This window comes from Balaenoptera physalus (genome assembly GCF_965194825.1).
Source record: "Balaenoptera physalus genome assembly, chromosome: 3".
In the NCBI taxonomy this organism is placed as follows: domain Eukaryota; kingdom Metazoa; phylum Chordata; class Mammalia; order Artiodactyla; family Balaenopteridae; genus Balaenoptera; species Balaenoptera physalus.
This window is the reverse complement of record NC_138890.1, coordinates 99,115,968-99,132,892: the sequence shown is the minus strand read 5'-3', so window position 1 is coordinate 99,132,892 and position 16,925 is coordinate 99,115,968. Positions and strand designations below refer to the sequence as shown.

Here is a 16,925-nt window from a genome sequence, read left to right as displayed (position 1 = left end):
TACTGTTCACAGAAACGTTTTCTAGCCAGGATGACACAGTTTATACTCTGAACAGTAACTTTCCTGGTAGTCCTCATTTTATTGATAGTTTTTCCCTTGCTTTGTATTAGAACATGTGTTGAGTGACTGTTTCTGGACACTGAGATTTTTCTGTCCATACATCCCAAGTACAGGGTTTTCTTTACGAAAGCATGTGGAAACACATCAATACAAGTGACCTTTCTCCATCTTAAACAAACAGCAGACTTCTTAGAATTTTTTATATTTGCATTTCAAAGACATCAAGAAAAATAAAGGTCTGCAGATCCTAAATGTATAAAACTGAGTTAGGTACACTTTATTCTGTGTCTACCAATGGTAGCCGAGGAGTTGAAAAGTGGTCAGTAAGGAGCAAGGTTTTTGGAATAAGACCCGTCATGTATTATACATTTAACAGATTTTATCCACGTGCAAACTCAAAGCTGAAGATGCCATCCTCCCTGGGGTCAAGGTCAGGTCAGTGTTATTTAGGTGGCATTTGCTCAATAGCCCATCGGACCCAAGGGGCTCTCCCAAGCTGGGACTTTGCAGGTGGCAAAACCAAATAAACTGACTCTGTGCAAGGTGAGGATTCTTGCCCAGATCCTTTAGGCTGTCAAGTCTGTCATTCAGGTGGTTGGGAGTGTTTTGCTTTTGTGACTCAGAGTCCAAGTCTCAACAATTGACTTGCAGAGTTTGTGTGTACGGCCTGCCAGCTCTGGTCAGTGTCACCAACACCTCAGTTTCATCCTGACAGCAAGCCATCAGCACAAAGAATGCCACAAACCAGGCCCTGATACTAATTGTCCCCCTTTCAATTCTTTAAGACCTTGACTGCCCTGGTCTAAGCATGAACATTTGCATGTGTTCCAATTTATCTATTCGTAGATACATGAGCATTTTTTTCCCTTCCAGACGGTGATGTGAAAAAGGGAAACCGTTGAGACTCAGTCACCCAAGTTAATATCGTGTCTCTTTCTCTGTAGGTCAGGCTGGCTGCAAATACACTGGGAACAATTTGGAGCTCTGTGTGTGCTGGGAATGGGGGTCTTTGCTAGGTATGGGGGAGGGGACTGGTCTGGGAGTCCAATTTTCAGAGAAAACTCACCAGTTCCTGTCAACTGAAAGAAACGTTTCATGCACATGGTGGGTCAGAATGTTATTTTTATAATATAAACCACCTGGCCTCCTCCTCATTTACCTCTGCCACAAATGCTATTCTACACACATACCTAGACCAAGGTCCCTGGTAACTATTACAAAACCATGTTGTTTTGCTCCTTGAGGTTTTTTTCTTTTCCCTTTTTTCTTTTCTTCTTATTCTTTTTTCAACTTAAGGTGAAGACAAGATGAATTGATCAGGGCTCAAAGTTTTGGTTTATTTTTATAGTTGCTTTGATGTAAAAGGACTTGGCTCTGCACGGAGAGGGATGGGGGGTAGGGTGGGGAAAGACGGAGTCAGCCTTTCTTCCTCATTCAGCAGCTTGTGAGACAATGAGCATCTTCCTAAAGTTTATCAACTAAGGCTGGGGGACGCCCCTGGAGATTGTCCCAAGTCTATTTATCACGGAGACTTTTCCTAAGCATTCCTTTCACTATATGCTGCTGTTCTATTTGAAACAACAACATGTGAATATCTCTATTCACTTTGCTTGATTAAAAAAAGTAAAGTTAGCAAAGGGTTCTGGAGAATAACTAGGTCTCATTAAAACAATATGCACTTCCAGTTTCACGGGCAAGCCATGAAAGCCTGATCATTAGCTGACATATGACTTTCAAATGGGAAGGGGTTATAACTAACCTTCCTATCTTTGAGTCTCATTAGTTGCAAAACAGGATGCTTTCCTGTGGAGATCTCTACCAGGAAATACCTCCTTTAGAAGTTAAGTTACATTGCATAGCATGTTGTGCATCTGCGTCAAGGTATACAACTCTAGAGACAGAGAAGAGGTCATGGCTGATTTCAAACAGTAATAGTTGGCATTAAAACAGCATTAGTGCAAGGCAGTAGTCTCAGTTTTATGGCAGGAAGTAAATCTCTCTTTGGAGCATGGAATGTTAAGGCTAGGCCTTATTTAATAATCAGTAAAAAAGAGAGCATTACAATTCCATTTAGCCAAGTCTATGAATTAATCAAATTTTCTTAGTCCTTCTCTCTCGGGAAAAACTTAATTTTATAAACTTACTCTATTGTGATTTAAATATACTTTTAATTCCCTGGACTTTGAGAAGAAGAATCATGCAATGCATGAAAGTATAAAACATGTGTTTTATATCTGATAATACAGGTGAAGTGTGCTTACTGTCTTAAAAGTGACTAAAACAAAACCCCTATCCTTTTAGGTAGTATGTACCTTGGAAAAGTAGTTTTTCCAGGTGTCTTCACAGGCAAAGGCTTTGGTTTGAAAACCAAGTGGCATAAAAATGGAAGGCCTTTCAGAGACAGAGCTTTGGAAGAAACTCATCTGCTCTGAGTGTTCCCTCTCACACATCCCAACTGTGCAACACTGTTACACAATGCCAAATACTGGTTGGAAATGAAAAAAAAAAATCAATCAACAGCTTGCCTCTGGAAATATTAAATGTCTCAGTTTCACGTAGCACCTGGCATGATACAAACAGCCTAAGTACCTGACCCCAGTGTTTACCACCTGTTTTTCTGTAAAGCAATTTTAACAATAGCAAAATACATGAAAAAAAGTATGACATCTCATTGAATGAGTGTTCTACACTTCAAATAAATCGAGCTATCACATCAATGTTTTAGCCAGGGGATACATTTTTTGTTCAATCATAACTTTTGCACATAAATAATCACATGGTGTAGTACTACACTCAAAGAATTTTTACTTTTTATTCCAAATAAGAGTAAAATACATTAATCCAAATCATTCTAGCAGACTATATGGAAGACCACATCACTGGCTTGAAAACAAAACTTGAATCACAAATCTTTTAATCAAAATATAAAATAAGGGAAAATACTCAATTAAGTTCCCCCTTTTGGATTTGGAAACAAAAACAGCTGCTGAAACAATGAGTGGCTTTCCTTCTGAGTTCATCAAGAGGGGAGCCAGACGTTGATCTGATGGCCCTTGTGTTGCCCTTATTGTAAAAAATGGAAATTACTGCAAGTTTTCATGGTCATGATATGCGGCTAGGGAAGGATTAACTGCCTAGACAAAAATGGCATAGAGAAAATACACCCAAGATGCATGAATTTCTACTTAATGCCTTAGAAGATAGTTTCTTTTATAAAAGACACAATAAGTACTAATGTGTTTCAGTATAACTTTCTAAAAGACAAATAATTTAATAACAATAGATCATTTTATGTATTGTTTAGAAAGTCAAAAATGAATCATATTTTCACTTCTCTTTTTCTATACTGAAGTAGTTTGTGAAGGCACGGTTAAAAGGCAGGGTTATGGCTGCTTTCTTTCCCTCTGGCTCTCTGTTTTTTTCGGGTTGTGGCGTCAAAACTAACTGAAAATTCTTTAATTAGTCTTCTTGGACACAAGCCTCCCATTTACTTCAGTGGGAGGTTTCTTTGCATAAAACCAGTGGTTTGTGTCCACCAGAGCCTTTTGACTGCTTTCCTTTGATTAATCAGAAAACTAAAGCTCAGTCTGAGTACCACTGTTCTAAAGAATGAATGAGCATAATCTCTTACAGCTTTCATGAACCAGAAGGATTAATCTGGCAGTCCAGTCCCATACTCCACTTCAAGTATTTTCAATTACTTGGCACCGTTGGAGGTGACGTCCACGGCTCAGGAAGAAGGCTACTGCTGGCATAATGGTTTCTCCATGTCCCAGCACACGGTCTTGGCGTTAATAATCCATCATGAAATGATTTGCAATGCACAAGGGTGACATTTGATTACGTGAAAGGCATTGCAGGAATGAGCATGCAGGCTCTTAAGGCCAACTGCTGGCAAAAATATGATGAAATGTTATATGGTAAAAATAACATTTAGACGGTTTAGTTGAAACCATTGAAGACAGTTTCTGAACTGACTGAGAAAAGTGTAAGTACATTGCTTTAGGAGAAATTTCTTTCTTTTTTTTTTCCTTCCTGGTTTTCCTCTCTCAAATCACATTTTGGGGAGCCAAATAGGTTAAGATTTGGCAGCCGATCACCCAAACACATTTTCAAAACATATTTGATTCAGGAAATTCTGGATCTTTTAAAGCAAGGATGTTAACAATCCTCCTGAGAACCTTAAAATATGATGATTTAAACATAAGGAAAAGGAAACCCTGAAATGATCAGAGAAATCACCAAGAGGCTTCCCTGCTGAAGAGTTCAGCTTTTTAAATTTTGTTTTCTATTTTTTAGAGACCATAAGGAGGATGGTAAATTTACTACATACGGGAAGTCTTATCATTTGGGGTAGAAATTTATGAGACAATGGGGAAATTCATAATTCTCAAGGAAGCAAAAACAAAAACAAAAACAAGAACATTAGAATTTCTTAAACTCATATCCTCTAGATCTATTCACTGATCTGTCAAAAGCATTATATTCTAAGTACATTGTAATGAATTTAGTTATTACATATGAACAAACATAATGCATGGGTGTGTATGGCCAAATGTTGGTTATTCGAGATCATGGGTATAGGGTGGAGGGAAAGTTACTTTGCGTAAATGAAATTCAGAGAGAATTAGAAGGTATTTTTAAATCAATAGTTTCAAATTAATCCACTTTCAAAACTTTAATCACAGATATGAACATAATAATATCAGCTGATTTTAATGTTACTGATTTTTCCTTCCTAGCCCACCATCTTGCAGAGTGAGGTGAAATACCTTAGTTGATATATTATGTTGTATGTAATAGTATATATTGTTTTGTATATCTGTCAATAGTGATTATATTTTTTTTAAACAGGACATATATAAACTTCATTGATTCTCTGGATTTGTTATTCATCATTTAGCTATTCATTCAACAACATTTATTAGGCACTTACTATATGCAAAGCCCAGTACTTGGCGTCTTAGGGATATAAGGATACAGACTCTGTCCCTGAGGCACTTACATTTTATTATAGGGACAGAACATGCATATAAGTAGCTGTAGCATAAGGTAAAAAACATTAAATACTAGAAGAGAAGCAGAGATAACTGCACTGGAAAATCAGAAGAGGTAAAGATTTTTAGTGGGGAGATTCAGGGAAAATTCATGGAAAATGTGATATCTAAGTGAAGTCCTGGAAGCTAGTCAGGGTTTAGACATGAAGAGAAGGTGCAACAGCACTTCATGAGTAAGTCATAGTATGAGTGTGGAGTGGCTGGAAGAGGTCAAGACCCGGATGAGGGACAGTCAGGCTGAAGCACTGAGTGTCAGAAAGGAATTCCGGGAGATAAAGCTGGGAAAGTTGGGGCTAGTTGTAAAGTCTTTATTGACAGAATAAGGAATTCAGACTTTAATAAGAAGGTAAAATAGTAGGGAGCCATTGGAGCCATTTTTTTTTCTTTTTTACTTTTTATTTTGAAATAATTTTAGACTTATAGAAGAATTGCAAAGATAACAGAGTTCCCAGAAAAAAGTCAATATTATCTAAGTTTTTATCCTTTTTTAATAGTTCATGTAGTATTTTTATATCACACTCCTATGATTACATCCCCTTTCTCATGCTGAGTGTAGTGTACGTCTTTTACTTTTTTTTCTTACTCACAAATGTCTTTCTTGTTTATCTTTTCAAAGATATAGTTTTTAATTTTGTTGACCAGGTTTGCCAGTTTTTGCCCAATTTCATATCAGCTCCCCCATAGCTATCCTACATATAAATCAAATCTACCTTAAAACAAAACAAAACAAAAACCAAAAAAACAGTGAGATCAACGCACAGAAGTTCCTTGATCCATCTTTTAAACAGAATGCTGTCCCTAAGTCTCATACAGCCACAGAGCTGTGTGACTTTTTGTCATGATCCTGCTTGGAATACGGTGGGCCATTTCAATATGAAAATTTGTGTTTTTCTTTAACTCAAAGAAAATTGCTTCTGTTACTTATTTCTTCCCCTTATTTCCTTTGTCTCTTTCTAGAACTCTTATTAGATTAATGTTTACCTCCAGGATTTATCCCCATGTCTCCTGTCCTCTTCTTCCATCTCTTTGTCTTTTTGCTCTAAGTTCTAGAAAATTTACTATTTATTTTTTACTTTGTTATCCTTTACTAATTTGGCTGTGATCTATGTCTATTCATCTGTTTATTCACTTTTTATTTATTTTTATTGTTCTAATTTGGCAATCACACTTTAAATTTCCTGTTCCTTGCTTGCTTCTTTTTTCGTAGCTGTTTTAGGGATACTTATCTTTCCACAATTTTCTGAAGATAATTATTGTAATACTCTTTTACATACTCTGCTGCTTGAATTATTTCTGTTCTTTTGTTTGCTTGCCTTGGCCTTTTTTTTTTTTTTTTTCTTTTGGTTTTCTTCAAATGTTTGGTGATCTTTAGTCCATTGACATTCATGGACAAAAAACAAAAAAAACAGATTAATTTAGGTGGCTGGCAAAACCTTGCTCTGTGGCTGAGCAGCTCTGTTTTCCTAGGAGGCCAGCCTTGAATGGGAAGTCTGATGGGAGCTCTCTAGGAGTAGGCAGGCTTCACCTTGAATGCTCGATGATGGACCTGCAGACTCATGTGGATTAGGGAATCCTTTCCTCATTTGCTGCCTTTCTACCCCCTCCCTTGCTCCCCATCCATGTCTAAGTGTCTAGGGTTCCATCAAGTTCTGTTCTAAGGCTTCTAGAGCCATTTTCAAATCATCCTCATCAGGCAATTCACTTTTATTAGTCAGAGGTAAAAAATCCACTGTTGACCACTGCTCAGGGTAGAAGGCAAGACCTCACTGGCTGGCGGTGTCAGAAGTTTTGAAAGCAGTTCTTTAAAATTACTCCATGCTACTGTCAGAGTAAGCTTTCTGAAACACATTGAATATATCATGCTCCTGCTCAGAATCTTTCAGCGATTTTGATTTTATATAGAATAAAACCTGTTCTTCTTTGCAAAGCATGAACACCCCTTATAGTTTGATGTGAGTGCCTACAATCATCTCCTACTGTTTTCCTATCACAGACACACTTAGGCTCCCCAAATTCTGAAAGTTCTTGTGGTTTTCTCTTTTCCATGCCTCTGTACACACTGTTCCCTATGCTGAGAATGTTATCTCCTCCTTACCGATTGGCAAAGACACCCTCAATTGTACATCTCAGTGTGTGATTGCTTCCCATGAATTCTCTTCTGACTTCCCTAGGCAGACATAGGTTTGTGGGTCTATTTATTAAACTATATCTTCCCCTTACTCCACATAGGATTTGAAATAATATAAAACAGATACATGGTAAAAGGACGAAACAAATGAGTGAGGCACACTAAGTTCAAAGGGAGAGTAAAGTTAGAAATATAAATAATATCAAGTATGAGGTTAGTCCTAAAAATTACACGACACTAAGTTTTATAGACATACTACAAAGAGATACGCTGAAAATTTGCCTCTGGGCTTCCTAGTTGTCAAAGCTAAGAGGGAAAGTTGAGCGCTTCTGAGTTTCACATTGTCCATAAACTATAAATGAGAGATTTTTGCCAGTTACTGAAAATTAAGAGAGAGTTTACTGCACTAAAGGGGTACTTATAAAGGTGACTGGTAAATTGAGAAGCTCCTACTTTTGTGCTTTCATTGACGCTCTAATATTACTATGTAATTATTATAATTTTTGTACATTTCTTTCCTCAAGGTATGGACCATATCCTCATTACTTGATCCAGTGCTTGATATTTCCTAGTCACTCAATAAGTATTTGTTACGCATTTGCAGACAAATGTTTTTGTGTGAACAGGTGTACAACTAGAAATGTATCATCATTTACACCCATCATAAACATAACAAAGAATTAACCAACTGGAAGAGTCTTTATACTAATTATCAAAACAATACTTGGAATATCTGCTATATATCAGATAAACACATTGCATGTATATTTCATATGACTCTCAGCCTACCCTGTGGGTATTATTCCCCATCTCAAAATCAGGGAAATCAGTAAGTTAAATAAATTTCCCAAGGGTCTACAATTATTCAGAGGCAGAACTTGGGATTAGCATAGGTGCCTGAACACAGCCCTGTGACCCTCAACCTTTGCTATAGGTTCATGCTTTCGTGTGTAGTAGATTGATTAGTATTTGATTACAAATTTCATAAACGTGAAGACTTTCTACTGATGGAAGGGCCCTGATGGAAGGACTTTGCCCAAGTTCCTCTGCTCTTTAAGATTTATTCCAAAATATTTGAGGGAAAAGGCAGCAGCAATCAGGCAAATAAAATACTATAAAATTTATTTTCCATAAAGAAATATCAGGGGACAACACCCTAATAAAAAAATACTTCCCATTTAAAAAAATGGGAACATCTGACCAATTTTTCTCTTACATAATGGAATGTGGCACAACTTTTTTCATTACACCCAAGAAAACTTACAATGTACCATTTTATAAAAGGGCTTACTCTGTTTTAACTCAATCAGCTTTCACTGATCAATTTATGGTTGCTTCTTACCTGGAAGTTGCCAAAACAGCTTCCCCCTGGGAGAGTCACATAACTCACAAAGGGTGGTCCAGGTGATGGCAGCGACTCGTAGACCACCACACCTTCACTTGGGAACGCAGCCCTCTGTTGCTGTTTGCTTTCCCAAAATTCCTGTAACATTGACACAACATTCACTGAAAAAGACAAGAAATATAATCAGTTATTAAGGATGGACATACCCTAGCAAAAACAACATTTTATTTGCGGGTTGGATTGTGTAACAAGTCACTTCCAGTTTAAGCAGAACGGAGTATGTGTATGTTTGGGTGGGGTGGGGGTGTGGGGTGCTTTCAGTTGTGAAAGAAACAAATACTATTTAACACAAATGTGTTTATTTTTCATGAGTATGGCTGAAGTGGTTTGGCACCCTAATTCTAACAGCATTGCAGTATATTAAATTTACAAATTAGTTTTTGATAACAAATTTAAAAATCTCACTCTTCCTTCTTTGAAAATTTTCCTTAATAAACTTTGTCCAGATCTATGATTATCCATGACTCCCACTCCCATTTCTCATAGATTCTTGGACCTGCAAAGTGAAAGCTAAATTCAAAGGTAAAAATATGAGCAATGTAATTTTTTAAAAATTTATTTATTTGTTTTATTTTTGGCTGCATTGGGTCTTCGTTGCTGCTCACGGGCTTTCTCTAGTTGCAGCGAGCAGGGGTTACTCTTTGTTGTGGTGCAGGGGCTTCTCATTGTGGTGACTACTCTTGTTGCAGAGCACGGGCTCTACGTGCGCGGGCTTCAGTAGTTGTGGCATGTGGGCTCAGTAATTGTGGCTCGCGGGCTCTAGAGCACAGGCTCAGTAGTTGTGGCACACTGGGCTTAGTTGCTCCGTGGCATGTGGGATCTTCCCGGACTAGGGCTGGAACCTGTGTCCCCTGCATTAGCAGACGGATTCTTAACTATTACGCCACCAGGGAAGCCCCAAGCAATGTAATTTTAATTGGTACTCACCTATTATAAGATTTAAGAGGAGAAAGGCAGAAAGAAGAAAACTCTTTCATGCTCCTTTCCACCCTAATCCAAAGGAGAATGAAAGCAATTGTGTAATAAGCAGGAGGCTGGGAAAAAAAACCATAAGTGAAACTAATAACATGGAAACCTTGTTAAGGACCACGTCTGTTAGATGACTTCAGAAAACGTAGTAATGGCTACAGCCATATGTTTTAGATTAAATGACCTATGATAGCCTGTAGAAGTTCCAGATCAAATTAGGTTGGTTTGTTTATCCTGTACTGCAAATTGAATTGTGGAAATTAACAAGGATAATAGAATTGTAGAGGCAAAAGAGACCTTTCAGGTCATGCAGGCAAAGCTCTGCTTGATGCAGGAATTCCTTGCACAATACCGCTGACAGCTGCCCATTTGGCCTGATTCTGGACACGTGGAAGGACCTGGTAATTGGCACATCTTGATGTAGCCCGTTTCAAATGCTAATGGTTTTAACTATAAGAAGGTCATTTTGGGGAATGAGCGGAAATCTGCTTTCCTATAAGCTTCATGCAAGTGGGCTATTTCTCATTTCTGGGACCTCATAGAGGTTAATCCCCATATTCATAAGAGAACCCATGACATACTTGAAGGTGGTATAGGACATCTGTTGTTTTTGCCTCCCTGGCATTTGTTTTCCCTCTTTGTAGGAATAGCACGAAAGTTTTCCCTAAAGAACCACCTTTCCTTCAACCAAGTCTTCTCCAGGGTTGAGAAGTGGGGATTAGACCAAAGTCAAGTCATTTAGAGTCAATGAGTCCAGGACTTTTGTTGGAAATGTCAGAAGACTGGATTCTCCTTTTTCACTAGAGTTGCTGGGGTTATAGGAGAGAAGTATGGTGCTGCCCAGGCAAGGGAGACTCATGGCTGAAAAGAAAGCCAACATAGAGAAGGGTAGAACCAAGAGATAGAGAAAGAAAGACTAAGTTCTGATGTCATAGCTTAAGCTCCTGAACCAACACATCTGCTTTTTCCTTAAACCGTTTTGAACTGGCATCTCACACTTGCGTATAAAAGTGTACTAAAATAGACAACTCTCAGGTTTCCTCAGGTTCTAGATTGAATAGCTTTTCTTCTTTCCAACATTCTTTGTGTAATATGGTGTCTATGCCCTTTGACATGCTCCTGATATATTTCTGAATACATGTGCTTCAAAATGCTGGGTTTTGTTATTTTGCAGGGAATCAGGAGAGTCTCAGAGTTTGACCTGGAGGCAAAAACATTGCACAACCACTTTCTAAGCTGTTGACCAGAGCACCTGGCTCTTTCACTTCATTCCTAGGTCACCCATCAGCTTCCAGCTTTACAAGGTGTAGTTCAGGAAAATTCGCAAGACGCCCAGGGAATTGGATGCCTGTGTATATTTAAAAACTGTAGTTTTTAGTATTTAAGATGTGTTTTGGGAAAGAAACTGGGAAATATAAGGGTATCAGAGGGGATAATTGAATTAACCAATAAAATACATACTAAGTGGTCAAGGTGAGTTGGTAATTAGAGACATTTTTCATTCATTCAAAAATATTTGAAGTAATATTTTCTACCAGTTGATGTAACCCAAAATAGAATTAGAACTTTTATTTCCTAAACTGCATTTCTGCTCCCCAACTTCCTCTCCCTCTCATGTCCAGGAAAACAAGTATTTTGTGAGTGGGCTGATTTGTGTTTCAATTTGCCTGTGACCTACAGAATTCAGCAGAGATGTCTTGAAGACTGAAGCCTAAAACCGAAGTCAGTGGTCTGTTGCTCTGATAGTCAACAAGGGCCATTAACCGGCTATTTTAAGTTGGTTCATTGTTGAATGACGTTCAGCTGAAAACCGGAGTAAGAAGCTGAAGACTCATGCTTATCTAGGTAAAATGAACACAAGAATTTTGGCATGTAAAACTGTGTGGATTAAAGAGTTCAAAGGTGGGTACTAAGTAAAATTTCTGCATGAATAAATGTAGCAGTTTTCAAATTTTTTATTCTGCAACCTTGGAAGATTTCTTTGATGGTCTTACATATGTCATCACCTCTAGAGAGTGCAACATATGTACATGCACACACACAATCCATCTTTCTATCTCTATCTCCTCGTGTCGACTGGAAAACCAGATGAATGGAGTGCAGAGGGAAGAAGGCCAGCATGCTGTTTGGAATTTCAAAGATCAGTATATCTGAAGATGCTCTATTTATGAAACACATGCTCCTTTATTTTTTTGAAGTAGCAACAACAAGGTTCATGGACAATGTCAAAGAAAAGGCAAGCAAAAGGTCAAGTACTGCTGAAGAAAACCACCCAAATTTGAGGAAAGGCCTCACAACACAGTTTAGTCGCCAGCTGCAGTTGCACTTTCAGTGCCCAGCCAATGATCCTGCCTTTCACGTTACAAACTTAGGCCACCAAGCGTGTGATATCTCTCCCTACGTCTAGTGACCCATCTGCACAAGTGCCCAGCTCTACCTTATTTCCTTCAGTCTCAAATGAAGTTGTGTTGCTTCTTCTGGGCATTGTTCTATTAGTAATTCTCTTGGCTTCCTATTTTTAAATGTTTTCTCTTTACTCACTCCTCAGCGGCCATTAAGTATGCTCAAGACAACAAATGAATGAATAAATGAATCAATCAATCAATCAATTAAAAGAAACACTCAACCTCAGGACTATTCTTTTTTTTTTTTTTGGCCATGCCATGTGGCATGCGGGATCTTAGTTCCCCAACCAGGGATGGAACCCATGCCCCCTGAGTTGGAAGCGCAGAGTCTTAACCACAGGACGCCCAGGGAAGTCCCCCTGCCATTCATTTTTAACCCACCAACAACCTGGCTTTCCTCTACATTATGCTACTGAAACTACTTGGCAAATATCACTAATTCTAACTTTCAGTCCTTATTTACTTGACCTCTAACTGCATTTGACACAGCTGATCAATTTCTTCTAAAAACTCTCATCTCCCTAAGCTTTTCTGACAGTATTCTCCCTGATTCTTCTTCTGTATTTCTATCATTTCTTCTCAGTCTCTTTTGTGGGTTTCTCTTCCTCTGCTCACCCCTCATGTTGATTTGCACAAGAGCCTTGTCCTTGTCTTTTCTTGCTTCTCTCTCTACTGTTCTTGAATGACAGAACCTATTACCATGAATCCATCTACCATAATATATGCCAATAGTTCCCAAAACATTCTCTTGTAACTCCAACTTTGTTAACAGATACTTCCATTTGAATGTCACAGAAATTCAACATATTCCCAAACTCAACTCATTTTCTTTTCCATAAACTCTTTTCCCAAATTATTTAGAAAGTGATATAATCATCTACCCAGTCACGTAAATCAGAAACCTGACAGGAACTTTAAACTTAATTTCCTCTCTCCAGATCTAATAAATGCCCAGATTTTGTCAGTTCCATATCCTGATGTCTCTGATAGTCATCACTTCCTCTCAGTTAATATTGCCATTGCTGCATTGGTTCATATCTAACCAGATACACCACAGTACCCACTTGACTCCAATCACCCTCCCATCCAACCCATCCTCAACTGTTTCCAGGTAATCTTTCTGAATCTTATGGTTAATTAAATCACTCACATCTTAAAATCTTTCTGTGGGTCCTTCATTACCTATAGAACAAATAACTTCTTGGCAAGTCATAGAAGACCCTATGTCTTGATACTCTTTCTCATTCCAAACTTCCTCAAGTCACCTTCCAGGCCCCTCATGCTCTCATGCTCCCAGGCCTACTGAACCAGAATCTACAATTTAAACAAGATTCTCAGGCAATCTGATGCACACTAAAGCTTGAGAAGTCCTGAGTAGGGTAGGACGAAGTTGCTATTCTCATCTCTCTTATAGTGTGCCTATTATATGCCAGGCACTAGGCATTTTCTCATTTAATTCTTACAATACCCTCTAGAAATAGGTATTATCATCCACAACATAGAGATAAGAAATAAAAGATGCTCAGGATACAATCACACAGCTACTAAGTCTTAGCCTTGGGATTTTTAACCTAGTTTGGTCTGGGTGTATAGTCTAGCTCTTTGCTCATCCTGAGCCACTCCTAATTATAATGGAATTTAAGTTGTTTTCATGCATGTCTACATCTATTAGAAGCATTTTAGAAGAAGAATAAAGGTCAATTGAATATTTGAATGTCATCAAAGGTATGGAAGATGTGTTGCCTTTGTGAGGCTGTTGGTAGGAAAGGTGTAGGAGGCTCTGCACAAGAATTACTTCACCTACCATTTTCTATGGGCCATTTTTTTGATACTTGTTCTTGGCAGTCAAACAAAGCAAAAGGTTAATATCTGTATTTTTTTCATACAAGTGATATGACACTTTCTAGCTTGGAACTGTCACAATGAATGAGCAGTCTGTGTCATGTGAACAGGTATCCTGATTAATCTTCAGCTAACACTTTGCTCTGGTTTAAAACAATGTTGTAAATACCCACCAACCGTGGGCTTCAGAGGGGTCTGTGATTAGGCCTCCCATTCCAGTCCCTTCTTTCAAGGAATAATGGCTAAAGGAGAGACCACAAGAGGAACAAGAGGAAATGACAAAAGACCGAGGAGGGCTTTGGAATAGGCTTCCTTTGAAGAGGGGCATGAACAAAAGTGAAGGTCAAGTTTCTCTGTCTGATTGTGCCTTCCACCTCAAGGTCAGGAAGCTATTGTCTGGAATACATCGTTTTTGGCTATGCATTATTTCTCCCAAAGTTTAGTGAAATTCTTTCTAAAGGGTTTCTACTTTGTCTGAATGGACACTAAAGGAAAAGGGCTTTATCCACAGCCCTGACAAGATAAATTGGTCATCCATAGTGAATCTGGACACCAGACAGGAGAGAGGTAGTGAATCCTCAGCTGGAGACCCAGAGAATGCAGATGAATATCAACTTGGCTGATGCTGGAGCCAAGCTGAGCAACTCTCTGACTTCAGGGTTTAACACTACAGGTCATCTATTGGTCTTGCCTTTGTCAAGGTAACTGATGTTTAACTGGTAAAATTACTAGAAAGAAATAGAATGTCCAACAAACACATGAAAGAATGCTCAACATCACTAATCATTAGAGAAATGCAACTTAAAACTACAATGAGGTATCACCTCACATCAGTCAGAATGGCCATCATCAAAAAACCTACAAACAATAAATGCTGGAGAGGATGTGGAGAAAAGAGAACCCTCTTGCACTGTTGGTGGGAATGTAAATTGATACAGCCACTATGGAGAACAGTATGGAGGTTCCTTAATAAACTAAAAATAGAACTACTGTACTACCCAGCAATCCCACTACTGGGCATATACCCTGAGAACACCATAATTCAAAAAGACACATGCACCCCAATGTTCATTGCAGCTCTATTTACAATCGCCAGGACATGGAAGCAACCTAAGTGTCCATCGACAGATGAATGGATAAAGAAGATGTGGTGCATATATACAATGGAATATTACTCGGCCATAAAAAGAAACGAAATTGAGTTATTTGTAGTGAGGTGGATGGACTTAGAGTCTGTCATACAGAGTGAAGTAAGTCAGAAAGGAAAAACAAATACCGTATGCTAACACATATATATGGAATCTAAAAAAAAAATGATTCTGAAGAACCTAGGGGCTGGACAGGAATAAAGATGCAGACGTAGAGAATGGACTTGAGGACATGGGTGGGGGAAGGGTAGGCTGGGACGAAGTGAGAGAGTGGCATGGACTTATATATACTACCAAATGTAAAATAGATAGCTAGTGGGAAGCAGCCGCATAGCACAGGGAGATCAGCTCGGTGATTTGTGACCACCTAGAGGGGTAGGATAGGGAGGGTGGGAGGGAGATGCAAGAGGGAGGAGATATGGGGATATATGTATATGTATAGCTGATTCACTTTGTTATAAAGCAGAAACTAACACACCATTGTAAAGCAGTTACACTCCAATAAAGATGTTTAAAAAAAAAAATGAAAGAAATAGAATGTCAAATGGCTGAGGCTGGGGGTATGGGAGGAAGTGGAAGGAGAGAGAATTGTTGGGGAGATCCTAGGAACAACAGCATGAAATCCAGTTCCTTTTTGTGACTTCTATCAGTTTATAACATCTGAGAGTAAAGAAAGCAATTTAACCTCTGAATTGCCTTTGCACATCAAACTTCTTAATGAATTCCATTGCTCCAAATTGTTTTCTCAGACACATGTAATAGACCCTGTTATGGACTAAACATTTGTGTCTCCCACAAATTCATATGTTGAGGCCCTAACCCCTAATATGATGGTATTAAGAAAGTGGGGACTTAGGGAGATAGTCAGGTTTAGATGAGATTATGAGGTAGAGCCCCATGATGGGATTGGTGTCCTTATAAGAACAGAGATACCACAGCTTCCTCTCTCTGCCTTGTGAGGATGCAGCAAGAAGGCAGCCATTTGCAAACCAGGAAGAGGGCTCTCTCCAAAGTACCGAGTGTGCCAGCAATTTGATTTTGGAGTTTCCAGCCACCAGACATGTGAGAAATAAATTTCTGTTGTTTAGGCTACCCAGTCTATGGTATTTTGTTACAGCAGCCCAAGCTGACTAAGACAAACCTGTTCAGCAATTTTGATAATTTTCACATCAACAAGACAACAATTTGCTATGTAGTTTATAGACATTAGTGTGGATACTTTTTTCTTCACTGTGTTTTAATATCTGAACAGGACAGAGTTTTCAGAGTGGTAACTAGATCCCCAAGCAAGTCTTTCATAAATGAGGTTTTCATTTTCTACTTCCTCAAGCTTTCTCTTTGATTATAAAGTTCAGCATCAAACTTCACAGAAGGCAGTTGACCAATGAAGACATCCGACAATGTGGAACACTTTGACCATCCAACCTTTGACCCTTTCTAGCAGAAATCCTCAATCAGCTTCAGCAAATGCAGTGTCTTTACTTGTCCTTGAACATATACTGCATATTTTTTCCCTGTGTTTTGGTTCAAGTTCTCCTTCCTACCCTGAGTATTGTTTCTGCCCCTCCTTTCTATCCATCCAATTTACTCTCATAGTTCAGAGGAAATGCCACCTCCTCCATCACGCCTTGCTCACTGGTTCTAGCCCATATGAATGTACTTTTCTGTGCTCTTATTCCATTAGTGGCCCTATGTCTTAGCACTTAATCTCCTATAAGCCATGTAATAAAATAGATGTGGTGCTCCAGGCTAAATTTATCAAGTCAGACTTGGCTGGACTTACTTCTGGCCAGAGGAATGAAATGCCTTGTGATAACAATTCGTCTTATAGAGTATAGTATTATGTTATTTGCCTCACAGCTGACTGATTCTAGAGGGCAGGGACTCTGGTTCATTCTCCTCTGTAGCCTC

The 16,925-nt window shown here is 38.7% G+C and overlaps 1 protein-coding gene across 4 annotated transcripts in view; it reads right to left on the bottom strand.

Annotated features, from left to right (window-relative positions):
* The window catches only part of LIX1 (limb and CNS expressed 1), a 59,701-nt gene that overhangs the window by 22,908 nt on the left and 19,868 nt on the right, over positions 1 to 16,925 (bottom strand). For all 4 annotated transcript variants that reach the window (XM_082458255.1, XM_082458254.1, XM_082458256.1 and 1 more), the window contains one exon: positions 8,588 to 8,751. In XM_082458255.1, coding sequence (XP_082314381.1) covers positions 8,588 to 8,737 — 150 coding nt within the window. In that variant the 5' untranslated portion in view covers positions 8,738 to 8,751. The remainder of the gene's footprint in view (positions 1 to 8,587; positions 8,752 to 16,925) is intronic.